Genomic DNA, 27,984 nt, shown 5'->3' on the forward strand with positions numbered 1-27,984 from the left:
CTTAAATCTGATAGATGAATGGTGAAATATTCCAATGCATGATTATGACTGGCCTTAGATGCTGTTTTAACCAGTTGATCAATGCATTTAATATCGAAGTTCAAGATTTTCTACAAACCAGTGCCTACCCAGTGGGGTCACACCAGATGCCAACAAGATCACACTGGTTGTGCACTCCCCCACCACATCCCACCATGGTCAGTGAAGACACAGAAGGGAATTTGGTTGGATTGTTCACTATTACCCCTGTGAGCTCGAGCTGCCCTTTTGAGATGGGGCACAGGGAGAGAAGGGCAGCACAAAGCAGTGCTGACCACAGAGCTGTTCCACCCTGGGCTCTGAGAGCTCCCCAGCCCCAAACCATCCCCAGGAGTTACCTGCACGGACAAGGAAAGCCCTGGAGACAGGCACAGCCACTGCTGAGTGCCAGGGCCTGCCTCCTGACTTGCATAACCAGAGGCTCTGGAATGAGCAGCCCAGAGGGCTCCCCCAAACAACCACACCGGCCCCACCTGGTGCAGAGAACTCCACAGAACAAGTCAGGCGTGCATTCCTCATTTCTGCCAAAATATTGCTTAGCTCTAGGCTAAGAGTTGAAAGATGCTGTTTTTTAGAAGCCATTTAAGCATCTTTTCAAATCCCTGCTGGAACATTTCACTGGATAAGTAAGTGAAAAAATGTTAACGTTAATTAAAAGGATACATTTTTAACTTAAAAGCCCCTGTGAAATAAAGCCTTCCTTCATAATGAATTTCTAAAACCTGCTGATGCAGCAAGTGGGAAATAGTTTGCAGGTTTAGGGACACCCACATAAAGCAGGAAATGCTAATTAATTAAAGCACCTGATTTCACTTAAGTCCAAAGAGTCTTTCGCAAGAGACTGGAAAGCTCTACTATTGAAGTCAATACCACTTAACTTCCTAAAACTATGGCACTTAAATCTCTTTAAGGTGCTTTTTGTAAGTATTAATGATGTTAAACTGCAGAACATCTTGTACAAATGTAACAGCACACCCCAATTCTTTCTATCTTCATTAGTCAGTAAGAGACAAAGGAAAAAAACCTGTGTGTAAGCTCGACTGAACAGCCACCAAATTGCATTCCTGAAGGGAAGTCCAGCTCTGCAGAACCAAGGAAGCCTGTCAGCTCACACTAACCACGTCTTCTCCAGGGTTACTGATGGACTGGTACTCAGGAACTTAAAGAACTACAAAGCAGCCTGATCAGTTGTAGTTTTTTTTTTTTTTATTAGGTTTATTATGACTTAGAGTTTCTATTACTCCAGCTGGGTAAACCACATTTGAAAAGTAAGTTTAACTGCAGGACTTCAATTTCAGCCAAAATCATTTTTGCATTACTTTATTGTAATATAGATTTAAATTTAACATTTAAAACTTACTTCATTAATAAGCAAGCCAAGCTCAGTAGCTTCAGTGCAGGATGTACTTTATGTAACTGCCGCACATTCATGTTAGATTGGATGTACATGGAGAAGAGACCGGTCAACTCTACGATTCATAGGAGAAAGCAAAAGTAAGCACCATTTTTACCAAACTAAACAGTTCTCAAGTCAGTGTTTCTTACTGAAAATCAACTTGCTTCTGGCTCCAGGAGCTACAGCTTGGACAATAGCTGAGAGCTATTTCCAGGACATCAATTTTCTACACTGGCACAAGAAATAAGTCTTCAAAGCAACAGGTACTCGACTTTTTTTCTTTTTTTTTTTCTTTTTTTTTTTTTTTCAAGAGACAAACTGTTTTGCTTGTGTTTACCAGGTGAATACATGCATTTTCAATCAATCTGGCAGAGGTCAAAGAACAAACAACATTTAATTGGGACTAAACGGAAAACAATCAAAAAAAGTGGCCAAATATTTAAGGTACAAGCAAAAAAAAAAAAATTAATGCAACCAGTTTAATATCTAAGCCTGCTTTCTTTCAAAGAAAAATGGCACAAATTAAATAAAAAGCCAGACAAATTTAGTTTCAGATGGTACTAGACTGAATTAATGCTTGAGTTGCATTAACAAGATTTGTTTCACTGCAAGGAAGGGGAGAAGTAATTTGACCAGGCCCTGTGTACTTGGGCTTAGACCTGCAGCACTGCTACAGTTCAATATGTAGAACTGATACCAACACGATGTCACCTTCACCACACGGAATAGTAGAGTGTGTTAAAAGTTGCAGAGCATAAGCATCTTACTTGTACAAGGCAGTTAACAAATAAACAGAAGAGCTGAAGAACGGCTCTCACAGGTGTCCTTTCTGATCAGGACTCCAGACTTTTCTTTAGAACAGAAAAAAAAATCCCTCTGCCAACAGTCTAATAAATACTAACAGAATATACTTAGATACCATCTTCAAAATCTTTGTTGAAAATGCAGTCTCCAAATGAAAACTAGCTTTATGCAGTATTAATATCTTACATAAACTAAATCTTATGAATTGTAGTTATAGCAGTAACTGAAATTAATGTATACTGAGTCTTTAAGTAATGTGCAAGTTCAGCTACGTCACACAGGTGGGGGTTTGAGCAGTTCTTACCCTTTTGGACAGTTCTTACAGTTGTCCATAAACTACAGAGCCTCTCACTACAGTATTGTGCAACTGTTGACATCTTTAAGGACTCTTTGATGTAAAGAAATGTGATGGAAGCACCACAAGGCAAGGAAATCATGCTCTTAGTGGAGCACCTTGAATTCAGAGTATCTCACACAGCACTGCTGTCTTGCCTTGACCACAGACACTGCTGAGAGGATACCAGGGCAAAAAGGGGCAAACCTACAGTGAAGTCTGCTTCACACAGGGAAGATAATGCAAGAGATCTGACTCTACAAGCACATAAGCAAACATCTTGAAGAGCTGTGTATTAACATGGAGCCCAAGGTGCCTTAACTTCACTGGAATGCACAATTTTTAGTACTGTGAATCCAGCATAGCTACATTTAATCCAAGAATGAGCCTATGCTTCCAGTTAAAGCATGCATATCACCTCACTAAATACCCCTTCCCAACGTGCAGGTTTGGAGCTCTTCATTTTCTTATTCTTCCTGTGTTATCCTTTTCCTAGGCAGAGGCTGAGGCCCTGAAGGCCAGAGCTTCCTGCATCTACATATAGAACCAGTCAGGACACTCCATATAGAGACTGACATACATCCTTCCCCACTCAGAAACGAATTTGCAGCAGATCAGTCTTGATCTCTAGTTCAGTTTTAGATTATGCTCAAGTTAACGGCAGCCAGAGTTCAATCCTATGAATGTAAGCTAAACACAAAAAGAAAGCCATTTATCCTTTTCAATTCACCCTTACGGCATGTTTATCCAGAGTTTTATAATCAACTTCCAGTTTTAAATTATTTTCTTAGCACTTCACAGAACCTGCATGTCAACTCCCTCCCGAAAGGGGATGGCATTGCACAGAATCTTGTCTAAGTTAGTCCAAGTTTCCACATGTGACCAGAAGTCTTACTTGTTAGAACACACCCCTTTTCCAACTATTCCCCACATTCCCTCTCCTCCCACCCCTCCCCAGCAATGGGCAATTACTTCACAAGAAATGTAAAATAGGATATGGGTGTACACAAAACCTACCCTTCACTAATACTGAACAGAAAAGCCTATTTTCCAATTACAGGACATTTTTCTCTAAATTTAGGTCAGCACTGGTGCAGTCTGCACTGTGTATGATTACCACGAGGATAATACCAATAAGTACATATATTTTCTCAAACTGATTTAAAAGCCTATGAAGTTAATCGGGGGAAAAGTTTAATATTGCTACTTCAGAGCACTAGAACACACAAAGTGAATCCAATAAAGATCCTTGTATTGATTCAATATTAAGTATTAATTGCATGACCATCATAGCACCTCTTTACATTATCACACAATCACCAGAATTATCAACTGCTTTTAAAACTAAAAAGGGTACAGTCCAATATTTATAACTTGCACACTGTTACTATACAGAAACTAGGTGCATGGTACAGTGCTGCAAAAATGGAAGCCTGCAGTTTTGACAAAGATGTCAAGTCATGTTGTAGACAATTTCAGTCAAACTGGCAATACTGTTTAAGCAAATACTCAAAGCAGGAAATAAAGGACAAAAAAAAGCATTCTATAGCCAAATAAACATCTGAAATTTCCTTTCCCTTTAATAATACAAGTAAGGTCACTTTTAGCCTTGGAACAGATACATGTTCACCTATGATGATCTTGCTAACTACTACACAATATCTGATGTCCTCTGCTAAGAATATAGTTTAAGAAAGCCGCAGTTACAAGAGGCATCTAATGTAATATCTAAAATTTCCTTTATGGCATTTATTGAATTCGTCTTAAACAGTGAATATGGAAAGATGGCCTCATGTTTCCTTTTCAATAGTACTCTGAGGATCAAGTGGCTTTCAAGCAGCATGGTGGGTTTGAAATTTTTGCAGTTTAGATCATTCTGTTGCGTTTATGAGTTGGTGAGTCTGTAATGACATCGCCACACTGGGCTGAGGTACGCTTTCTAGTTCCACCATTGTCCAAGTGGAGTGCCATTTCTTCTGATATGAAAGTGTTCAAATCAACATCATGGAGTCCATTTCTCCTTCGACTAGCATTGGAGCCACTGCTCACGTGAGTAGGCGAGCCTGGGGTACTTGAGCGAACACTTATACTAGCCATTGCACCACTAAGACCTGGGGAAAGAGAGAAACACCATTAAAGTCACACAGCAAAGACAGAGCATTTCCCACCTGCGGCAGAAAGGATGACACTTATCCGACTTCTACATCCTACTGGCTGTACCACGCTTTTATTTCCAAGTGCAGACCACACCTTCTCAGCTTTTAGTCCATGTAAGAATCTAGTGATTGGCAGAACTGCTTTTTATGACATTAAAAGTGAGCTGACACACCAGGGTGTAGCAGCACACTCTGGCAAACACCAGCTCCGTAAGCATGACATGCTGTTCCAAACATGTACATACTCAAGAGCAGACTGTTTCAATACAAAGGCTTCACACCAGACCAAGAATTACACAGTCTTACCAAGGAATTTCCAGGCTGAATTGGCTTGGTCTTGTTTTAACACCGCCACACTGCCCCCTTTCACTCCCTCAGCCACTGCAGTATGACAGCATATCTCACAGGTGTACACCAAAACTAGTGTTTAAGTAAAACCCTTACCTCATGGCTGATACTAACAGCCAACACACTGGTGTTAGCAGAATTTGGAAGCGAATTAAATAACAACTATGCAAGGAAAGCCACATGACAATCACCCAAAATTTGCTATTGACAGATCTGATCCAAAACACTGTCATGGGTACCCTGCAAGTACTTTGCTTTGTGTTTAGATTATTAGTGTTTAATTAAAACTGAAGTTCGTTTCTTGTAGAAACAAAGCCATAAAAAGAAAACCATGAACTCCATAGTAATTTAAGCTTCATCTTCAGTTATGTTACTATTATACTTTTTGCAAAAGCAAGACATTCCAAAATGTAAGTTTACTAAGGGTTGTTACATGAAAGCCAAACTACTCTTCTCAATTTGGAATTCAGGCTGTATTTGTAGATAAACAGGAGCTCAGAGATAAGACAAACATCTTTGCTACCATAACTCCTTCAAATCTGAGTATTATTAGGAAAGTAAAAAAACACCTATTGGCCCTAGAAAGAAAACTACCAAAGCAAGAGTCATGCAGGAAGATAAAGAACAGCAAATCTATATCTGCTACTGATCAGTCCCCAGAAATCTCAATTAAAAGCTAAACTCTAGAGCCATCTGCAGCAATGGCAGATTGATACACAAGTCAGGATGGAATAGGCCAACCAAATATCACTATTAAACATTATTATTAAATGGACATTTAAAGCTTAGCACTTTTAACAGCACAGGGAATACTTTTACACAGGTCAGGCATTATGCAACCAGCAGAAACAGCCACTAATCACTGCTGATTTCTTAGAACTTTTGCTTACAGCTCTGCCTGGTGTTCAAACACAACTCAGAAGCATGGCCTGAACTCTGACATGCACCCTGCAGATGTTATTAATATCAAAATCATCTTTCATTCACAGTGGCAGAAAGTATTTAAACAGCAGAAGCTGTTTTCATGAAAAGGTAATTCTGAACAAGCTCTGTGACAGTACTCTCTGGATTAAAGTCAAACTCAAATTGAAAACCACTACAAAAAGTTTCTATACATCCACCAAAGAAAGTAAAGCAGCTACTTGAGGACACGGATGTATGACCAAAAAGCCAATTCAGATAACATACCTTGTATAAACTACCAAGGTGCCTTAATTTGGGCAGGTAACAAATCACTTCACAATTCAAAGAAAACAGTAGTTTAATTTCAACTCTCATGACATACATTATTAAAAAACATTTATTCATCCTGTACATTTAAACTGGAAAAAATCTGACAGTGCACAGAAGGTGACATTACTTCAAATCCAAACTGATTGTAGAGATTCCCCCCATCACTACTGCAAACAAAATTGCTTTGAACATGAAAGTTCACTGTTGTTACTTCTACTTAGAGAAAAGTATTTACATCACTTCCAGTAAGTTGTATCATACAACCCAACGGCCAACATACTAAATCAGTTTTATCATGACATCTTTTCATTACATCTAATGCCCAAGTAAGAGAAAAGTTATTCCAAATAAACCCCAAAACTGAACTGTGATGTGAAAAGATATCTGTGGCATCACTCAAAAACTATGTTTAAGTGGAGTCTTTTCAAGTAACAAGCATTCTTTAAAGTAGTGGATACAAAAGTCAGTTAAAAGATCCTTTAATATGCTGACACATATTCAAAATCAGACTGCCAAGGTTCACAAGCAATGCCCAAAGCAGTCATTAACATCCTAATATTTAAGTAATAATGAATCACTGTACATTTTAATACACAAACAACCTTCAGGAGATAATTAGAAGTTAAAATCTTCAATCAAACTTAGTGTCAAAAGCAGGAGAGCAGTTTTGAATTAATTTCTACAGAGATTGGGAATACAAGGATATTGCATCACAGCATGGACTTCGAGGTGCAGTTTAATCTTGCATCTCATACAGGTATTTAGCACCAGTAAGAGTAATTACTGAGCATGTAACAGACTGGGTGACAACCTGGTATCAGTTACTGGCACTTAACATATGACAGCACTACAACCAAGCAGGAGAGCAGAACTGCCAAATGAAACATTTAGCCCACAATTTAGGATTGGGTAATCAAGCCAACGTGGAAGAGTCAAAGCAAACTCGAGGCATGCACTCGAATATCAAGATGCCGTTTCATGGAAGCAACATCTCTGAAGACAATCTGCAATGCTCAAAAGATCTACTTTTTGCCAACAGAGAAAACACGAAAACATCTTTCCACAGTTACTTTTTTTCTTGGAAAGTTGTTGCAATGCAGAAAAAAGTCTCAGAGAACCCATTTACTGTGAATTATTCTGAGTTTAAGCTTTCAGTGGACTCAAGAGCTCTTCCCAAAGCATTTAAAGCAGTAAAGCAAACAGTAACTGACACTAGGGAGTAGTAAGATGACATGACTGGCAGCAAACACCATTTCACAACCCCAAATTTCTGTGATTAACCAGACCCAATCACAGGCACATCAATTTTGTCTAAACAAGGATAGAGATCCAAACACCTGCTAAAGTGTCTTTACTTCTTTCCCAATCTCACAACCACCTCTGAAGTCTCCCACTCCTTTCCACCAGGGACATCTCCCTTATTACTCAAGGCCTTTAAGAAAAGCACACATGGCTCTTACCTCCTTTTTAAATGTAAAGGACTGAAGTGGAGGGCATATCTGAAATGTTTTGCAGTTCTTATTGCGTTTCCGTTCTTGTCATAACTTTCAGTCATCAACAACATGACATTTCATAGCCAGTTAATTTTACAAAAAACTTGTATCTGCAACTATGTTCTAAAGGCATTTATTATAGTTCTACTGGAAACAGCTGCAGTATAGAAAGAATTGTGACCAATATTAGCTAATTTATAAGTAAGTACTCTCCAAAGGTATCGAGTGATTACAATGCTTGGCTAAAAGCATGTTTCATGGAGTATGAAATACTTAAAACTGTCAACTCAGAATCAGCAAGTTTATCAACGCTGGCCTTACAACCTGTAAATGCTGTTTCATCTCCACCATAACCACGTCCATAATGAGTGAGTTATTCAGGTCACTACCACAGCATAATATACTGGGTAACCACTGCTCAGTATAGTAACAGTATTAACTATTGTTTTCCAGAAGTTTTAATCAGGAAGTATCAAAAGGAACATTCATGCTTAGATAAGTGTGACTAAAGCAGGAATTAGTTAATAACCCCAGATAAATACAAAATGGCATGCAGAGAGATCCTTGTCACTCCCCTATGTCATACCCACCCTTTCACAGTACTGCTCAAAGAGCAAGTTTTAGCAGCACATACCAATGCACAATTCCATCACAGCTATATATACACACAACCTTTAAATTAAACTATGTCAAACCAATCTGAACTCTGCTCTCCCATCCCCTCTTCTACCAACTGCTCCTTCTATATCCTGCTAAGTGCTCATGTTTTAAACTACAGTTTAGTATTCTGAGAAGCACATCCAAAGGCCTGGTGGAAATTCAGGCTTTTAAGGGGCCAAGCCACACACTGGTACATGCAAGTGTTCCCCCTGCCCAGAGAGAGTGAATCACATGAATGATCTACATAAACATTAAAGCTGAGGAGATGAAGAACTAACACTCCCTCGCTGTACTGTTGCCCTAATTTTTTCCCTAATTCACTCAATTTTTGGTTAAATCTAATGCATTTCAGCATTGTCTTTCAAAGCTTTCTTCTTCCCCCTCCTCACATCATAGCATTTTCTCACATTAAGGTGGGAGAAAGGGCTGTGAACGTGGAGCACAGCCCACGTTAGAGGACCAACGCATCATTTCCAACGTGGGTCATGCACAGCCACCAGCACCACAAGGCTTGGTGTGCTGCAGCCAGGCACACAGGCAGCCTTTGGGAGTCTTATGACTAATAGCTCAGATTGATGTCATTCTGTCCTTTGAAAACCATCTCTTACAGAACTGGGTATGTCAATACACATCCAGGGAGCAGGTGAAGATACATCCACACCTTCACCAACTGTAATCACAGTTCAGAGACTGAAGTTAAAACCCCAACTCTATATTTGAGGTATTTATCTTCCACTGCCACATCCTAAAACGCCAACCATCAAATGTGTAGTCCTGAAGTTACAGAAAAATGCACCGGCACTTCAGAGTAAAACATGTATCACCTTGGACTGACTACTTAGCTTTTCTTAGAGACTTTAACTTCTTTTTAAGTATTCGCAGTTCCAAGTTTCCAGCCATGTTCTATTTCAAAGGTTACCCATCAGCACACTAATAATGGAAAGCTGATATTAAGGGCAAAGATTTTGTTTACCAGAGTTTACTCTCTCAAGAGGTTACTTAGTTCCAAAAACTCATTCTAAGTACCCCGAAGTTACACTACAGATTTCAGTGTAACAGCACTCAACATGCCATGGAGCTGAAAGAAAAGGGAGATCCCATACCCCTTAAATGTTATCATGTTTAGGTTTTTGTCATGATAATTTTGCTTTTAGATACCATAAAAGGCTTAAAAGCAGAACAGTAGAGAAGAACAAGTTTCTCTGTAGTGCAAAGATTACAAGGTAATCAAGGTAGACAGACACAAGGTGATTGTGATAACCAGTATGACAAGATTCAATTCTGGGATCAAAATTCCCAGCTTTTGTCAACAAAGCTGTCAACTACTTTGCAGAGTTGTAATATGGGTCAGAGGTAACAGGGCTGGAGATAGAAGAGGCAAAGCTAAAAATCCAATTTTAACACATTTCAGATGCAGCATACAGTTTAAAGACTGCACTGATACTTAAGGATAGTCTTCTCTAATGTTTTAGGTCTAGGGCACACACCTACAATTGTGTTTGATGTTCTAGGAAATATTTAATTATTAGCTACTTTGTTACCACAGCTTCTATCAAAGTTTTCAGATGTGCTTATGATGCATTTAGGAGTTAAATGGTCAAAAAAAGAGGGATTTTCCCCCACCAAAGAGGATGGTCAGCAAGTTATAATGCCATGGTCTTTATATTTGTACCTATTTCTGAGCAGTCAATACACCAACTCAGCTTCCACAGAGCTTTACTTGGTGCATAGATCATTCATATCTACCCCTGCTTCACCAAAAGAGGGCTTGCTGAGAGCAGCAAAGTTTTAGCATTATTCTTCAAATCTAATTCAGCCCATTCACATCACCAATGAAGGAATACTCCATTCCCACCAGGACGCCTACCAGCACAAAACAAAGCCTCACTCTTTTACATGTCAGTCAAAAACTCCCCTCAAAAACTTAGTCCTGAACACTTGCCTGGACTGCTCCTCACCATCATCGGGTTCTCATGTTCCCTCACAATACCCAGAAGCAGCAAAGAACTTTTAAACAGCCTGACAAATAAGAAGATTAGCATAGCCCTAAACACAGCTGAAGATCCTTCACAGGTTTCAAAATCAAAACATAGTTTTGAGAAGCCCTACAATAAAAGGCAAATGACTTTGGGAGGTGGCGTAATCACAACTTCCTTACTGTTAAAGAGACAAGGGGGAGAAGCTGGAGGAATGCAGACATTGTAGGCAATAAACTAAAAACAGTTATGAGGCCAAATACAAGCCTAGTCACTAAAGGATTAGCACAAAAGCATTTGTGTCAAGGACCAGATTGTAACTGATATCAGGAGAACCTAATCCAGAAGGTGACTGACATGTAATCTTGTCAACCAGCTGATGAAGGGGAAGAGGGCATTTCTAGTCCCTGCAGTGCCAGTACAGAGCACAGAACTTCCTCATGACGCTGTATCAGGTTATGAAATAAGAACAAATTTCACACATCATGGTTCAGATTCCCATGCTACATAGAGAAGTGACTTCCATAAATCACCTCCGTACAAAGCAGATGCTAATACAAGGACTCAAAGAGTATTACTGGTATTTTATTACCAATAAAATGGCTCTGAGTTTACTCTGCTTGAGCCCCCACCGTGCTGAAGTGAGTCTAGCTAAGCTTACTCTCACCTAAGAGCGAGCCTTTGTAGTTAGATCCAACTGCACACCAGATTCAACCAGTTTCAGAAAACATTAAGGGGTTGCTTATCACAGTGAGAGCCAGTTTCTGCAGTTGTTCTCACGCAAACAACACTTCACCTACTGCACAGGCAATAGTGGTGCACAGAATTCTCTAGCCAGCTTCCAGTATGTAAAGGAAAACCACTAAAACTGACACAACTGGGTGGAAGCATGCTTGATTTAAATGGCAACAGAGCAGCCAAAAATACCAGGATGAGGCTGCCACCTAGACATGAGCAGTGTCTGGCTTATGTACCTTGAAAAACCACCACACAGCAGAAGCAAAGACTGCACTTTCAGGATTCCACTCTAACTTATTAATTCTACTCCCCACTGAGAATATCAAAGACAGTAAAAATTTCATTAGGTTGTACTTCTAGATAGCTTGATATGGTCTACTATTTGTACCTGAAGATATCTGCTACACTTTTGAATTTTAACAGGCATAAAACCCACAGGTGAGATGCCTCATTTCAGCTCAAGAGCAATTTAAAACACATTTCTCTATCACTTGCTAAGTAATAGTCCAGTACAGAACATTCTACTGAACATTCATATCTGGAAAGACAAGAGATACACCACCAACCTTGTTAGTGATGGCAAGGAAGGAAATTCAGTATGACACTGGAAGACACTTAAAGTGAACTAGAACAAACTTCTGAACAGGACTCAGTTAATGCAACAACGTGCAAGTGAAATACCCTTTCCAGGGCCCTTTAAGTGGAACGCTAAACCTTATTATCCAGGGCATAACAAAAGTCCTAGAGAGAGTTAGAGGCAGAAGCCTCAGACATCAAATTCCCTCCCTAAGCCCCCCAAAATTTGCTAGTAGTAAAATCTTAATACGTAACTCGTTACTACCACAGTATTACCATTTTCCAAGAATTCTGTTTACTTTAGCATTGGTATGAATGCCAAGTCTCTCCATGCCTCCAAAACACTACCGGGAGTTGATACTTAACTGGTGAGTTCACAGCTGTGGAATATTACAGATCCAAACTTCATTTTTATTCAATACTTTTTCCTCATTCCAAATATTTGACTGTGCCTTATACACCTAAAAACTCCCTCGGACAATAAGGAGGTACCTTCAGCTGGAACACCAGGTACATGACATGTTATGATATGCCAAGAGCCAGACATGCTTTAAGAGCCCCCACCCAAATTTAACCAAGTAGTATTGAAAAAATGACTGTTACCATGCAGAGCTATGGCTTCACGGAAGGGTTGCAAATCAGTCTCTACAGATGAGCTAGTTTCTGTTGAAGTAGCTCGGTTAGGGGATACTACAGTCAGTCTTGGGGGAGCTCTAGAATTTCTTGGAGGAGGAACTTTTCCACATAGGAAGCTGATCAAGTCTTCTCTTCGAATAGTTCTTCTGCGTTTTTTAACCCAAGCTAACACATCCTTGTTCCGCCGCTGATAGCCAATCTGAATTCCTAAATCAAAGCTTCGCTGGTGGGCATCCACACTTTCTGCAAGAAGACAGAGAAAAGGTGTCTCAGTGTGTTACAAACAACAATACACAGCGTGGCACAACACTGGTGTGGCTTCCTGTCAGCCACGGGGAAGGAGGAATATGGACATGTTCCACCCGTTCCCACATAAGGCAGTGCCAGGTTAGTAATTCAACTGGCACCAGAGTCCCATTAAACCTAAACAGAATATGAGGAGTCACAAAGTCAACAGCAACTCCAGCACCACTTAAACAGCATTTACGGTATTTCAGGTCAACACTGCAGCACTGTTTATTTAAAAACACACTTACAGCTTGTCAGTCTGAGGAAGGTAATTAAACCAACAGACAACAGACTTGCACACTCCTGAAGTGCATCAATACAGACAGGCAACCTCCACATAAAACAAGGAATAACTGCTTTTCTTCATTCTGATAGGGGAGGAATTGTCAGAAAACTCAAGACTTCTTCAGAGTTCTTCTGCTGACCTTCAGTTGCAGAGGCAATTCATAGCCCCTAGTTTTGAAACTAGTTAAAACACAAGTGTCCACAATGTCTTTCAGTTAGGCAAACCATTTACAAAGGAAGGCTAAGAAAGTTTCCTTCCCCATTTAAGATCCCATTGCAATTTTGATATACAAAAAGCTTTAAACACACTATTTGCAGTAATTACAAATACCAAAAAATGCAATTTCATTCTCTGTTGATTTAATCACCTGTGCACATCAGCTACAACTGTGCCTCTAAAAGACTTAAATGCCATGTAATAAGTTGCTTTCAAACTTCAGGAAGGGTATTTCTGGCTCCTAGTTTGAGTAAGTTTCAGACCACAGTAACAGGTGGGACAAACCCTGTTCGCTACACAATTATGCTCATCTTGTTTGTCATAGGTTTGTTATCAGGGCTTTGCCAACAGCTATTTCAGTTTCATGAAAATTACTGTTATGGTGCTCCTGCTCCATTAGAAGACATCAACATATCCACTCCAACTTTGTTTACTTGATTTCCACAGAAATCTTTAAAATATGGCACAGCTGATTAAAACAGCTTTTTATACTCTTGCTTTACTAATGAAGTCCAACATAAGAGCCATCTTCCCAGAACATTAAGGTGTTTCCTTAAGAACAGCTATCCCAAGATATTGGTTTACAGGCAAACATCTGATCAAGCTTTCTCACACTCAAAACCCAAAGAGAACCACTGTTAAATGCTATTCCTAGGGTTTGATTCTAAAGGCACTCCTGCATGGCCCATAAAAGCACTGAAATCTACACTGTCAAAGAGCAGCACTTCAAACCTAACACAGCCTACCAAAACAGAGAAGTGTCTCCAGCTGAACAGAGTTAAATCACAAGGCTTTTGGAATATAAGCCATACAGGTACACATAAAGTACACTTAACATGTTGCTTTTTTTGCACTCTAAGGGCATTTTGCCTATGCTGCTTTGTAATCTAAAGGCTACATTTCCAAATGCTAATTCCTGGGAAAGCAATGGCAACACAACAGATTATTCCTCCTGCCATTTTATACTCCACAGCAGCTTAGACTCCAATGCACTGGCAGTAAAAGCTACCTAAACACTTTGGAGCCAATTTAGAAGCTGATAATATTCCTCTAATCACTTCCTGAAATACCAGGAGAGTCCTTCTGGGGCCAGGAGCCCGACTTTCCGTCAATAACCTGCTTTCTTTGTGTATGAGAATGCTTTACAAAGTGCTAACTGTGAACTAGGTATGAGGTGAAACACAGTGACTGCTGATGTAGCCTAGAGAAATTTCAAGCATCATTACCCTGGGAGAGATTAGATTTTTATGGTAAAAGCTACAACTACTTTGTTTACAAAGTTATGCTGGCAAAGTGTCAAGCTGCATATATTCTGAAACTACTATGTCAAAACTAACATTTAGAAAACAGTTCTTAAAAATAAATTGTAGGCTCAGAAGTCTTACTGTAATATACACCTAAAACTTTCACTGTGGCCTTAAGTTCTAAATTCTACATTACATTACATTCACTTCTGTAGTGCAATCTGGAAGACAATCAAGTGCCTTTAATGTGGCCTCTATCACCAGCACTAATCGAAATTCGTGACTTCATCAGTGTAGTCTGATATTAAACTTCTAAACTATCTTCAGAAAAAAAATGCTGACATTCAAGACATCATGGCATTCTCATTATGCACAATTCCTCGGGTTGCTCTTGTTAAAAACATGATGCCTCAAAAATGCGAACATTTATCAGATCAGAAACCAGCTGACAAGGCAAGAGGCCGTTTGTGGTGTTCAGTTCACCACGCCAAGTACTCCTCCAGTGTTTGACAGAGTCCTCCAAAACACAAACATTACTCAGAATGTGAAAAATAGGAGATTTTTTTTCAAGACCTTCACTAGGGGAAGCAAATTCACATTAAGAGACTTGCCTGGTTATGCCAGAGTTTAGCTGGTTCTACCATGTTCTCACCAAATTTCTACCCCCTTGCAAGTTAACTGAAAACTGAAATATGGCGGCTCTGACCGAGGCACTTCAGCACCTAAAGATCAGTTTCAGGTGCTGCTTTTTGAAGCATTACATTACACCTAACTAAAGACAGCTTCCTACTTAAATTCTAGTTTCCCTGATCACCACATACATATACATATCCTTTAGTTAATCACATCATTGCCAAAAAAACTCATGGTTCATTCCGCCTAGAGCACAAGTAATCAAATGTTTAAACCAGAAATAAACAGCCCAAGTCTTCACAGTAAAGATGCTGTAATGGAGAGCAAGCTATTTGTAAAAGCAGACTGTAATTATTCCAATTTATTAACACTACCTGCTGCTATTCCAGCAGCATTCTCAAATGACTGGTGTCCCTGACCATGTTCTAGTGACCCACTCCCTCGGGCAGCACCTCCCCTGCTCTGTGAGGTGCTACCCCTTTACAGGAGCTGACACAGCTCTAAGAAGCCCTTTCTGCAGGAGTTCAAGTCCCTGGCAGTCAGGGTTATGCACCTACATTTCCTCCTTGCTCTGTCCCACATCCCTCAGAAACCCGATCACCCATCACAAACATGGCAAGTTCAACTCCTTAAAGCAAATCCAAAATGGAAAAACTGGAGGCAAATGAAGGTACATGCAAGTAGAAGCCCAGATAATGCTGCACAGACCAAGGGGAAAAAAAAACAAACAAACCCACAAGTCGAAAAAAAAAACAAAACAAAAAAAACTAAAAAAAAAATCAACATACAAGCCAGAAAAACAACAATTTGGAGCTTTAAAGCGTTTTTCTTCCTTGGAATGGAAGGCAGTAACAATGGGAATCACACTGTGCCAACTTAAGCCTTCACTGACATATATCATTTTGGTACGATCTTTTAAACAAACTAAAAACCACTGAATGATCCTTCCTGCAGACAAGAATTCCTGTGACAGCCCAAGGAACTGCAGAGCTCAGAAACACACAGTACAACAGCACAAAAAGCACAGCCACATGCAGAGCACACTCGTATCAAAGTTCTGGCTAACACTGCTTTCTTAGAGCCACCCTGGACACAGCCATAATGACATTCTAGTGCTTAAAATAAACTGGGAGGCTTACTTAAGAAGCCTCGCTGTCACAAGAAGATAAAACTTTTCCACCCCATAACATCTATGCAGAATTTCACAAACACTAAGCCCAACTTATGCTTCACCACAAAAGTACAGGCTTTATACTCTGACATCCCAGCATCTAGTGCACCATGAAATACACAAAATGCAGGGAATTTAAGCACGGCTTAATAAGCCACTGCATGCTTCTCTTGAATTCACAAGAGAGAGACATACCTTAAAAACACCCTTTTCCAAGGGTCTCGAAGTAAAACAGCTTTTAAGTTCATTAGTCACTGACATGAGGCAACAGAAAAGATTCAGCTATCGTCAGCTAAAGTGGCCCAGGGAAAACTTGCAAGATTCAGGAAGCAGTCTCGGGTTAGATTTTATCAGGGTGAATAAGAGACATTAACAGGCCCTGCTTATGAGTAAGCCGGGGCAGGAGGCTCTGCGGGGAGGGCTGCTGGGGCAGCGGGGCGGGGTAGGGGGGGGGGCAGCCCCTTACCTTTGTAGAGGTTGGTGACCGCAGTGGCGGCGTTCTGGAAGGGGACCCAGAGGGAGAGCCCCGGCTGCTGGCACACCCGGTCTGCAGGGAGGGAAGGACACACGCTGTTTATTTTGGAGCACCAGCTCCGAACGGCCATGTTAGGTTTCGCCATTTTGTTCCACCTTCCGGAGGCAGCCCCGGATCGGGGCCGAGCGGGGCCGGGCCGGGCGGGGGTTGGCCCGGCCGGGGCAGCGCCCGCGGCGCCCCCAGCGCGGAGGGGCCCGCTCGGGCCGCCCCCGCCCCGGCCCCGCCGCACAATGAGCCCAACGAGCCCCGCTCTTCGCCATTTTGTCGGAGTCTCTTCCCAGGGCTGGGCGTCGGGAGCCGCCGGCAGGGCCGGGCTTCCCGGCCTCCCACACCCTCCCCGGCGCTGCGAGCTCCTCCCGCCGCCCGGACCCTCCTGGACACCCCGCGGCCACGCTCCGGCCGGACCCCCAACCCCCGGCCCCGCTGCTGGGCCGGCCGGGCGCAGGAGCTGCCCCGGAGGCCGCGCCGGGAGCTGTCCGGGCCGCGGCTCCCCCTCCCTTTCGCCATTTTGTTTTCCCGGACGCCTCCCGGGGCGGCCGCGGCCCGGCAGCGGCTCCGACGGCCACCCCGGACCCTTTGTGCGGCCGCGGGACTGGCCCCGACCCGGCGGCTCCGCAGTTGCACCGCGACCCACCCCCCAACCACTCCCCGGGCCCGGCACCGAACCCACCGCCCGCCCGGCCGCGTCCCCCCCGCCCCAGGCCTTCGGCAGCGCTCACCCTTGTAGAGCTGCGCCACGGCGGTGGCCGAGTTCTGGAAGAGGTGCCAGAGCTTCTGCTGCTTGTGCTCGGGCTGCGCCGCCGCCTCGTCCTGCAGCTCCGGCGCCAGCGCCTCCTCCTGCTCGGCCTCGGCCAGGCACTGCCGCTCCCACTTGCTGAACCAGTGCTCGGGCCCGTGCTCCTGGATCTCCGCCTCGCCCTCCTCTTTCTTGTCCTCCATCATCCGCCCGGCTCCGCGTCCCTGCGCCGCGCAGCACACGCCGTCCCAACCGCCGGCCGCGTTCGCTCCGTGCGCTCGGCCGGCCCTACCTCACCCCCATGCCGGGCCCGCCCGCGGCTCCGCCGGCACCAACACTCCGAGCGCCGGCACCGCCCCGAGCGCACTGAGGCCGCGGCCGAGGCGCCTGGGAAAGCGCTGCCACCGCGCCCCGCCCCTGGCACCCGATTGGCCGTGGCCGCCCCGGCACCGCCGGTTCGAACGGCGGCTCCTGCGCTCATTGGTCCGTCCGCGCGTCCGTCAGGCGGGGCACCCTCGGCGGGCGGGGCTAACGCGGGTTTGGTTACCCCGTCACAGCCCCGTGCCGGGGGCGTCGGCGCGGCGCGCGTGCGCAGTGCACCGCCTCGCGCCGGCCCCGCCCCGCCCCGCCCCTCCCCTGGCGTGAGGCGGCCCCGCCCGCCCCCACCTCACCTCACCTCACGGTGGGGCCGCGGTCCCCGCTCGGACTGAGGATCCTGCCCCGGGGCTGCCCCTGCGGCCGCCGCTCCGCGGCGGGACCGGGAGGTGGCAGCGGCAGCGCCGAGGGGCAGAGCCCGCCTGGGAGGCGGTTCCCTTCCCGGCCCCGAGGGAAGATGGCGGCAGGGCAGGGCCCCGGGGCCGAGCCCTGTGGCACGGCCGGGCCCGGCGCCAGCGCCCGGCAGAGGCAGCTCTGAGGGGCTGGCACGGAGAAGTCGGACCCACGCCGTCACTGCTTAGTCTAACACTTCTCTTGTCTGTTTCACCCATTATTTACCGTTTGTGTTTGCGCTGTGCCAGGCGCGATCCCAGCAAACAGACGGCAGTCGTGGCTGCTTTGGGCATCTTTAAAGCGCTCGGTTACCTCGTGAGCTCTTCAAAGTGCTTCACAACTGACCCAGCCACACTTCCCATCAGAGGAAATGTGCCCCCGAGCCAGGAATTGGTGTGGAAACACCGATCAGCAGCAAGCCCTGGATCCCCCTCTCCGTCCTCCACAAGGACTCTGGTCCCTTGGGTTTGCTCTGAAACTAAAGCTGCAGCTATTGTATTTCCTAAACCACTGAGACTAACTACTAGGGACTTCCTGCTTGTGGGTTATGCCACAGAACTCCATCTGAGTAGGAGGGATAACAGTATCCACAACTCTGTGCATGGCTTTTTAAAGTGAGGTGGTGTTGGCTTTTAATATGTATATCTCTAATGCACATACAAAGAGGCATGGATATTCTCTTCCTTTCGAGGTAAGTCTCTGCCTAATCCTTAATTTAGGATTATGAACCTCAATAAAATTGGTTTTATTGATCCATTAATCAGCAGGCGAGTAAGTACCTATTGTGGTACAATATGGGTTTTTTTCTCTCCTGTGCAACTGTTTTAAGGAAACCAAAAGCAGAAGAGGAAACCTTCTCTATTGATTTCTAATAAACTACTTACAAGTTGGAAATACTCATTCCTTATGTTCTTAAGTTGTTTAAATATTGAAAGGCATCAAACAGGAATGTGTGATGGAATTTTGTTCAAGTATTTTTCCAATAAATCAGGTACTTAAATTCATCTGTCTCATAAAAAAGCAGGAATTCCTGTCAGGTTCCATGGGCTTTGCAGATGCTCCCTGTAAGATCTGAGATCAGGAGTCAGTGCGTGGAGGAGAGGTGGCTGTCCTGGATTTCGCATACCACACATCTGTTTTTCTGAATATTTCTAAAGAGTTGCATAATGTTGGCAACTGTGGAATAAACAGTTTGTTACTGCAATACAATGTAGTGTTAGTCATGATTTATCAGGCACACAGTCCTGAAATTTGACTATGACTGGTGCCCAGTCAATGCAAATCAGGCAAGGAGTTGTAATGCATCACTGGGCAATCCTGGGTGAAAGCTCAGAACCCAAATTTCCTGGTTTAATTTTCAGAAACCTGGCTACTCACAAGTCTCAGGAGAATCTACAGCTGACAAAAGCTGGGGAGATTTTGAGGGCTGTTTTCCTTTCTACACGCATTGGACCAGGTGGGTAACACTGGAATTTTGTATCAGTTGTTTTTACAGTTTTCTGAAGTAGCCAATGGCAATTTCTGGCATAATAATGGAGAGGGGCTTAGCACAGCTGGGAACATTGGGATAGTGAATTTTCAAATTACAAAATTTAGATCATTTTTTGGTAGAATAGATTAAAGAACTTGGTCTACAGACTTCTTTCTTTATGCCACCTGAAGGTATAAAGGGTGTTAGGGAAAGGAGCATTTTCAGGAACTGGGATAATAATGGACCAAGTGAGTCCCTCACGCAGAGAAGTAGGAAGGGACAATGAGGACAATATTGATGGACTTCTCGAGATAAATTGTGGAGGAGGCAGCAAAGGAGAGAAGAAAAAAAAAAAAAAACAAAAGCACCTTAACACACCCAAACTCTTCTCCCTGATGCCTCCTGAGGAGCTCAGTGCCTGCACCCTCTGAGCAACACTGATGCACTGAAGGATTTCTCCTCCCTATAAACGAAGAACAAGTTTCATGCTTTCTGACCTGCCACCGGTGGTACAAACACAGTTGTGCTGGTGTTGGTTGCTGGTAAGTGATTTGTTGCCTAAAGACTGGGAGGTCACTGACAGGCACATGGAAACGTGGTGTCTGAGTAATCCTGGTGTTTTGCCTCTTAATTTCCCCCGCGGGAACGCTGTAGTGATGAGAGCAGTGTGGCATCCCAACTGAAGTCTCAGGGGAGATAATTACTAGAGCATGATGAGAATATGCTAATTGTAGAAGGCTCTGAAGACTTGTTTTATTCCCTGATGCAGATTCTTATTGGGAGTTGAATTTAATGATAAATAAAGGAAAATATTTTTTTTTAAAGATGAAAATGTGGAGTGGGGAAAGAGAAAGGTTTATTCATAATACAATCTATTTCAAATGAACACTAACATTTTAAATTATCTGCTTCTGTAGATGGCTGAATGCAGACATGGGAATGTTTTCACAGTGCTGTGGCCAAATGTGAATACTTGTGTGCCTGATAAGTAAGAGAACATTCACGGTATTTTAAGAGAAGGAACTGAAGGAAGCAGGTATGCATTTCACCAAAGAGAAAAAAACAGGTCTGAGTGACAATATTTTCATTTCTCTTCACCATTTTGTCCTTTGGGATCAGGCTGTTGGTATGTTGTCCTCCAAAAAACAGGTCAGCAGGGAAGGAGATTACTCAGCTGCAAATTATAATGTTTCTCAGGCAAAGTTTTTCATCCCAAGTAGGTGTGAAATAATATGGCTGAGCAAGCAAGCAGCAGGTATCTATGAGGAGTCTGCCTCACAGAGAACAGCCGTGCACTGACTGTTTTATATCACATAATCAAGACAGTATAACCTGTTAGTGGTGCTCTCAGATGTGCTTTTATGTCTATTGGCTTGTTACTGCTGTGCCCCACTGAAAAATGTGAAGGTAGAGCACCCTGAGTGGAAACACTTGATCAGTCAGAAACAGAAACTGGTTGACAAAGGTTGATAGCATCAACATAGGAGGGTTCTCTGTGGTCTCCAGAGCCTCATATTCTCCTATTTTGGAGTCATGGGAAGTAGAAAAGTAAGGAAATAGGATTAAAGGATTTCTTTTCCTAGGTATATTCCAAAAACCAAAACTAGGTAAGCACTGCAAAAAGGCTGTCTGAATGCTGGTTTGAATTTTAAAATGTTGACAACCTTAAGTAAAAAAATGTATGTTGCCACTGTGTCTGCATCCTTCCTGCAATGTCCTGGAAGCACTTTAGTAGCAGCACTTCTAAGAACATGATCAAAATACTGTCTCATAAAAGCAATGAAATTATGTGATTAAAGCTTGGTCAATTTATTTTTCCCTAAAATAGTAATCCAGAGACTTTTTGCCTCAAAAGCAATGCTCAGTTTGAGAAGGAAAGCTGTTTGAGTCTGCCAGAACAAGTTTCTCAAAAGATCATGTCAGGACTCTAATATGAAAATAATTAAACAACTCAGACAAGGAGCAAGGCTCTCCTTTTGCAGGAAAGACTCATATCCTATGAGATACAGAAAACTGATATGTGGATTCAAACTCTGCCAGAGTAGGAGACACAGTTTTCAGTTTTACTGGGTAATACCTCACTACACACTTGGTTCCACTGAAGTAAATTGTATTTCTTGCATAACAGGATAAAGCACGTGGTGAATATGCAGTTGTCCTTCTGCTCAATACTTCAGAGCAGCCTAATCTTTCTTCATGGCCTAAGAACTGCTCTACAAGGCGAACTCTGCTTGCCTGTAACACTTCTTTAAACAATGTGTTTACTTTTTGTCCATATTCAAATCTCTAGTGCATCATCAAAAATAAAACCAGTTTCTACACAGCACATCGATTAAGATTCACAAACAAGGTCCTGTTGCTGTGGTCTGTACAAATAAAAGAGATGGTCTTTGCTGTGAAGGACCAGCAATGAAAAAACATTTTTATGGTATACAATGAATGAGCAAATTCCTTCTAATAACACAACCCTGTTAGTTGTGGTTCTGTTGTCACTACTAAGAGAGACAGATCTTGAAACTGAATTCACTTTAGGAGCTTGTGCTATGGTTAATGTAACTGTTGGCCCAATATGGAAATTTGTACCTAAAAATGACTACCAAAGCCATGTCCAAGGTTGCAGGAGAAGCAGTATCTGATAATCTCTGACTGCCACAGGTCAAATTCTAACTGTAAAAGCAACTTAATCACTTACTGCAGATGCATGATTGACCTAAAAATAAAAATGAAAGACATGGCAAAAAATCACTGTGGGGGTTATCTAAGTGGTATTTCCTTTGCTTGCGGAGTAGATTGTTTGCTCCAGTGTCTTCGTGAGACAATAAGCCAAGGCTTTTTAAAAACCTCAATGAAGGTAGAAGTTCTCCAGGTGAACTTGTGGTGTGATGTTGACCCTGTGCTGAGATGGGTTGGTTTCCAGGCAGAAAGCCTTGTTCCAGTGGTGTTTTGTCTGTGCTGTCACCCCCTGCTTCTCAAATCCAGAAGCAGGGCCATAGGTAAAGCGTTGGTTTATTGCTTGCCTTGGTGGGCACAGCCATGAGAACACTCATTTTATGCTGCTGAAGTTACCTTTGGAGGGCATCATCCTTTTATACCTAATCCTGTTGCAAATGAGAACAAATGTCCTCTCTTTATCTAGTCCTCACTGGCAGTACTTACACAGGACTAAATACACAGAGAGGACTGCAGGACTCTCATCCAGCTGTGCCCCCAAAGCTCTGTAGGGAATGATATTAGCAGGATTAGATGTCTGAGTAAGCCGTGAAAGCCCCGCTCCCTGATCCAACCTCTGAGGCTCAGCAGAACCCCCACTGAAGCTGCTGAATATTTTGCTTGCTCAAGGACAACTGAATCTGAACTTTTTCTTTAAAAGCACAAGTGGTAGGCAGTGACATGAACAGAGGACAGGCAATGGATCTCAGATATCACTTCAATATCCTTTCACCACGTGACCAAATTCTTTATTTCAAAGAGTGCATCTCTCCCCCCCAATCTTCTAATCAGTTGAGTAGAAAAAAAAAAATCAAACCACCTGCTCCCATGTTGTGATCTGTGTAGTGACTGACTGTTCGAGTTTAAAGTATTTTGAGTGCTAAGTATAATATTTGCAGTTCTGCAGTTCAGCTATTGGAGGATTCAAGGGCAGAGTGAACACCAGTAATCTCTTGGAACCCTGGCCAGAGAAGACTCATTTAGTTTGTGTGGGAGTAGGATGCACAGAACTCCCCAGCGTGGGTCCTCTGGCTTCTCTGCTCAATTCTCCACCTATATAAATGAGATAATACTCTTCTGTAAGAAGTGTGGAATTAGTACCTGCCCTTCAGGAGTCCCCATAGTGTCAGTTCTTTAAAATCTTCTTAATTTGTCCTGAACAAACAGGACATGTAGAGTCAGTAAAGGAGTCATTCAGTCTCAGTGGATGATGTATTGTGGTTTCTCTTCTGCACTGACTGGTTTTCTAGCTCAGGGAAAATAAGGTTGATGTCCTACTGACCCCATAAGTGCTTAATGAAATACCTGCTATCACCAGGCAGATCACATAAGAACAGACTTTTGCCATGAGGGGTTAATAAAATGTTTAAAATGAAACATGATGAGAATGCTAAAGAATGCAAGTTGTGGATTATCAGATGTAATCTGACATTCCCACCTTTGGTTTCCTGGCTGGTGTGTACAAAAACCTCAGCCAGGGCAGCAGGGGTAGCAGGGCTGTGTGAACCCCAGTGCCAGCTCCCCCAGTGCAGCCCAGTCTAAAATCACTTCCACCAGTGCTCAGGCCATGATCTGAGCCCTCTCCTTCGTGGTGGGGGTAGCGGTACAATGGCGGAGGGCAATGTTGTAAAGAACACAACCAGAACCTCATCTCAGCTCATTAAATCTCTCCGATGTTCGCTATGAAGACCAAGCGCTGGGCTCCAGAAGCTTGAGGTGTGTTGAAGAAATTGAAAATGCTCCTTCTCAGGTTTGACCCCACTTTTCAGTAGCTCTCTGCAGCACAAGAGAGCTGCTCCTAATGTTCCCTGTTGCTGCTGTTCGATGAAGTGCTGGGGACTTCAAGTGGCACTGGAACCAGGGCTCAGGCTTCGAGTGCTACTTCACGTCCTGAATACACCAATTTCCTTTGAGAAGCAAGGGCAGGGAGAGATGGGTGTTGCAGAGTGGAAGCCTTCTCCGATGGGGCAGTTTTCTGGGTTGCTATGGTGAGAGCAACCACCATGCTGAGCTCTGTTGTAACAGCCGCAGAAACACAATGGCCAGAGTCTATTCCAGTGCAGATTTATGAGGATGCCGGAGCATTTATTCCAAAGCATACTCTTTCTCCCCCCATTGCTATAGTCAGTTGTTGTCAACAACTGTGTTCTGTAACTCTTCCTGTATTTTACTCTTGGGAACAGACAGAAACAGACCCTAAAATCCAATAAACATGGAAATGGGATAGGCTTTCTTTGAAAAACTTTTTTTCCTCTGTATTTTCTTTGCATTTGACTCCAGATCTAAAGTTCTGGTTCTGGCCTTGCAGCTTGAAGCATTTTGGATTGTCTCTGCCTACTCTTGCTGCTCCAGCTCACCCCGTTTCCTTGCAGTGTCAGGGTTTAGGCAAAGTATGGGCACTCACCAAAACGTTCTCCTCAGCCAGATTTTTCCCTCCATTCCTTTTATGTCAGCATTCTCCACATGCATCACATGCCAGAACAAAGCAGATTTAAACCATTTCTTTTGTCTTCTGGTGTTTATGAAAGAACCAGTTTTCAGTCAAATCAGATCCCTGAGCTGGTCAATGGCCTCGTGTGATGTGGAGATGCTGAGACACGTAACAGTGACACAGCAGACATGAATTATATAAAGTCACTGAGCAACAGCAGCTAAATATGGTGGTTTAAGTCATTCTTCTCTCCTGCAGGTGAAATATTAGCTGCCAAACTCCTTCATCTTTAGATTGTCTTTTTGAGAGGAAAGATGAGGGAACAAGGGAAGGGAAGGAGAGGGTTTTAGGCATTAGCCTTTCTGAAGGATAAAATATCTGCTCAGATGAAGAGGCCAAATCATAAATAAGCCCAGTACCGCCTGTAGAACAAAGGCATGCCAAAACTCAGGTTTTAGCCCTCACTAGGTCCCCACTAGGTGCAGGTTGGCTTTAGCAGGCTGTGTTGGTGTCTGCCAGCCCATGGATGGTCACTGCTGCCATCCAGGCAGTTATCTGTCTGTCTCATGGAGGGTTGGGTTGGTTTCTTTTGCTGGCTTAGCTCTGTCAGAAGTTTGAAGAATTGAAGAGATGTGAAGAGTTGTATTTGCCCACTCATTTGGTACCTTTCTGTTTACAATGATGACAGTGATTTCCAGGGTAGAAGACACCTGTCCTGTTTTCAGGGGCAGCAGTTGGGTCTTGTTATGTATTTTACGAAGTGCCTTTAGATAAGATTTGGGGTTTTCCTGTACCCTATACCCTTACAGCTGTCGCAGAGCACAGCACATGATTTATGGTTGTTTTATCTGAATTTATGACAGTTAGATTATCCCTTGGCTTTATATTAGTGTCTAATATTTTTAATATTCATAGATACATAGTTCAGCATGTGTAATCAAATAATTACAGGTGCCATTAGCTAAGTTATCACACTACTCTGGGTGTATTTCAATGGATAATAATTTAATAAAATTATCACTTAATTTCTGGAGCCCTCTTCTCTGCACAAAAAAAAATGAAAACTAAATGAAAATGCTGCTCTTAACTTCCTTCATTAAGAAACTCCAGCCTTGATTAACAGGATCTGAACAGCCAAACATTTATAACTTGGTTTCCTGAATTTCTACTCCCAGTGGAATTCACAGGAGGACACTGAATTAAAAAGTAGAACAGAAACTCCCCATTTGCACAAAGCCTGTGTGGGAAGGAGATGGGAGCAGCGATGCCTCCTCCTCTGCTGTGCTCCTGAAGCAGGGAACACGGCAAGCAGTTGTCTGCATCAGACCTTTGGGATGGCAGGAACGGCCATGGAAGGAGCAGTGCAAGGGGAAAGGTCTCTGTGTGTTCAAGGGGTTGCTCATCACAATGGTCAGGAAGGCAGTGTATCCAAAATGCTGGGAAAGGACAGCAAAGGGGGAGAAGGGCATGGGTGGCAGAGGGACCGTGAGTGTTCCCTGCAGTGTCCCCGACAGGGACAGAGGGCTCAGGTCTGGGTGTGGTGGTGGACACCCCTTGCCATGGCCTCTGCTCTTTGAAAGGCCCTGTCTGTGCTTCCCATGGTGTAAGTCACATGGTTTGCAGTAAATGCCTCCCTAATGCACAGTTAATGGCAGCAGGGATTGGTTCTGCCCTGCTTGTGAACCAGCTTTGGACTCACATTCTCTCTCTCAAATAGACTGGGAACAGTGATGTGAACTCGATGCAAGGCTGGCAGCTGCAGAGCTGTTGGACCTTCAGGTGTTCCCTCCAGATGTTCTCTCTCCCTTTCCCTGGTCCCCCCCATTCCCTGTGTTCCTCCTTCACCTGTACACAGCACACAAAGGCAGTGTTGGATTTCTGTGGCATCCAGAGGGGATGAACTGGGACAGTGAACCTGGCACAGGGGGATCAGGAGTACCCATTCCATCCATCCATCTGTCCTTGTGGCACTGGCTCCATCCTTTGAGGAGCCACTGCAGCCCTCTGGGCAGGGAATGCTTGCACCTGGGAAAAAAATGCACCTGAGCATTCAAAGGAGACTGAAACAGTGAAGAATCTCATTGTGAATGCAAGAGAAACAAAATAAAGGGATTAAAGAAACTAATGGATTCATCACCAGCATCACAGTGGGCTGGACACTTCTGACTTAGAGATTCCCTCAGTTCCCACTACAAGGCCTTCAGGAATAGGGCCAAGGAGGCTGACAAATATCTCCAGCAGTGAAGGAAGTACAGAGCAGCTCTTCCCTGGTGCACACTCCCAAAGCAGTGACTTATGGACTTCCTGAGTCCAAGGCTCCATCCATTTACAATAATAATGCTGATCTGCCCCTTTATAAATAAAAACAAAGCTGTTTACTCCCCTGGTGTAAAGCTTTGTGGCCAAAATTCTCTGCTCTGTGATACGCAGAAAGTCAGGCAGATTTTCATCATAGTGTTTCAGAAAAGCAGGGAAAATAAACTGGAATTCTAGATCTAGCTTTTTGTTGAAGCACTACCCTATTTCTGGGCTTGAATCCCTTCTTATTCTCAGCCCCATCCCTGGATATGGTTCCTCACTTTCTATGCTGTGTATTGCTGTGTGCTATTAAAGGAATGTTATGTTCCACTTGAAAGGTGGTAAAGTGAAAATCACGTAAATACTCAGGGAAGAGCTCTTTGAGATGCTTCAGGACTTAAAGGGCTATGAATTTGCAAGCTCTACTAGCATGATCTCCTTTTATGGCATGTATTTGTATCAAAATATGGTATTTTTACACTCAGATTTGACACATGGATCCCTTCCAACAGGAATAGAAAGATGGCATCAGTCATCTGTATTTAAAATCCAAACGGAGGATGTTGCATATAAGAACTGGCATTGGGTAATGAGAGGGAAGACAACAGTGATTCCTATTGATCCTCAAAGTGTGACCCTGAGCAAGTCCCTGAATCTTCTGTGCCTCAGCCTGTGATGCTCAGACATGATTAGCATGTGTACTTTATCAGCAAGGATGTTGTGCAAGTTATTTAATGAGTGCTTGCAAAATGACTTGTGGCATTTGAATGGCAGGGGCTGTGTCATTGCACAGCACTGCCCTGTTGTAT

At 43.4% G+C, this 27,984-nt stretch overlaps 1 protein-coding gene across 1 annotated transcript; it reads right to left on the reverse strand.

The window, feature by feature from the left end:
• Positions 1-1,248: 1,248 nt before the first annotated feature.
• CUNH16orf72 (chromosome unknown C16orf72 homolog) lies at positions 1,249-17,905 on the reverse strand. Its single transcript, XM_027886160.1, has 4 exons — positions 17,482-17,905; positions 16,694-16,774; positions 12,357-12,632; positions 1,249-4,684 (listed from the first exon to the last, which is right to left on the reverse strand). Exons 1-4 carry the CDS (start codon positions 17,702-17,704, stop codon positions 4,440-4,442), a joined length of 825 nt encoding a protein of 274 aa, XP_027741961.1. The 5' UTR covers positions 17,705-17,905; the 3' UTR covers positions 1,249-4,439.
• Between the last annotated feature and the right edge of the window lie 10,079 nt (positions 17,906-27,984).

Source organism: Empidonax traillii, unplaced genomic scaffold, assembly GCF_003031625.1.
Source record: "Empidonax traillii isolate 1590-97213 ecotype Southwest subspecies unplaced genomic scaffold, ASM303162v1 scaffold180:size851510, whole genome shotgun sequence".
Lineage (NCBI taxonomy): Eukaryota > Metazoa > Chordata > Aves > Passeriformes > Tyrannidae > Empidonax > Empidonax traillii.

What these genes read in the sequence shown, in the direction of transcription:
- CUNH16orf72 (XM_027886160.1), bottom strand. Translation starts at nt 17,704, where the DNA reads ATGATGGAGGACAAGAAAGAGGAGGGCGAGGCGGAGATCCAGGAGCAC. An exon ending in CGTGGCGCAGCTCTACAAGG is followed by an intron (nt 16,775 to 17,481) that starts GTGAGCGCTGCC and finishes CCCTCCCTGCAG; the next exon opens with ACCGGGTGTGCCAGCAGCCG. An exon ending in TGAAGCCATAGCTCTGCATG is followed by an intron (nt 4,685 to 12,356) that starts GTAACAGTCATT and finishes CTCTTTCCCCAG; the next exon opens with GTCTTAGTGGTGCAATGGCT.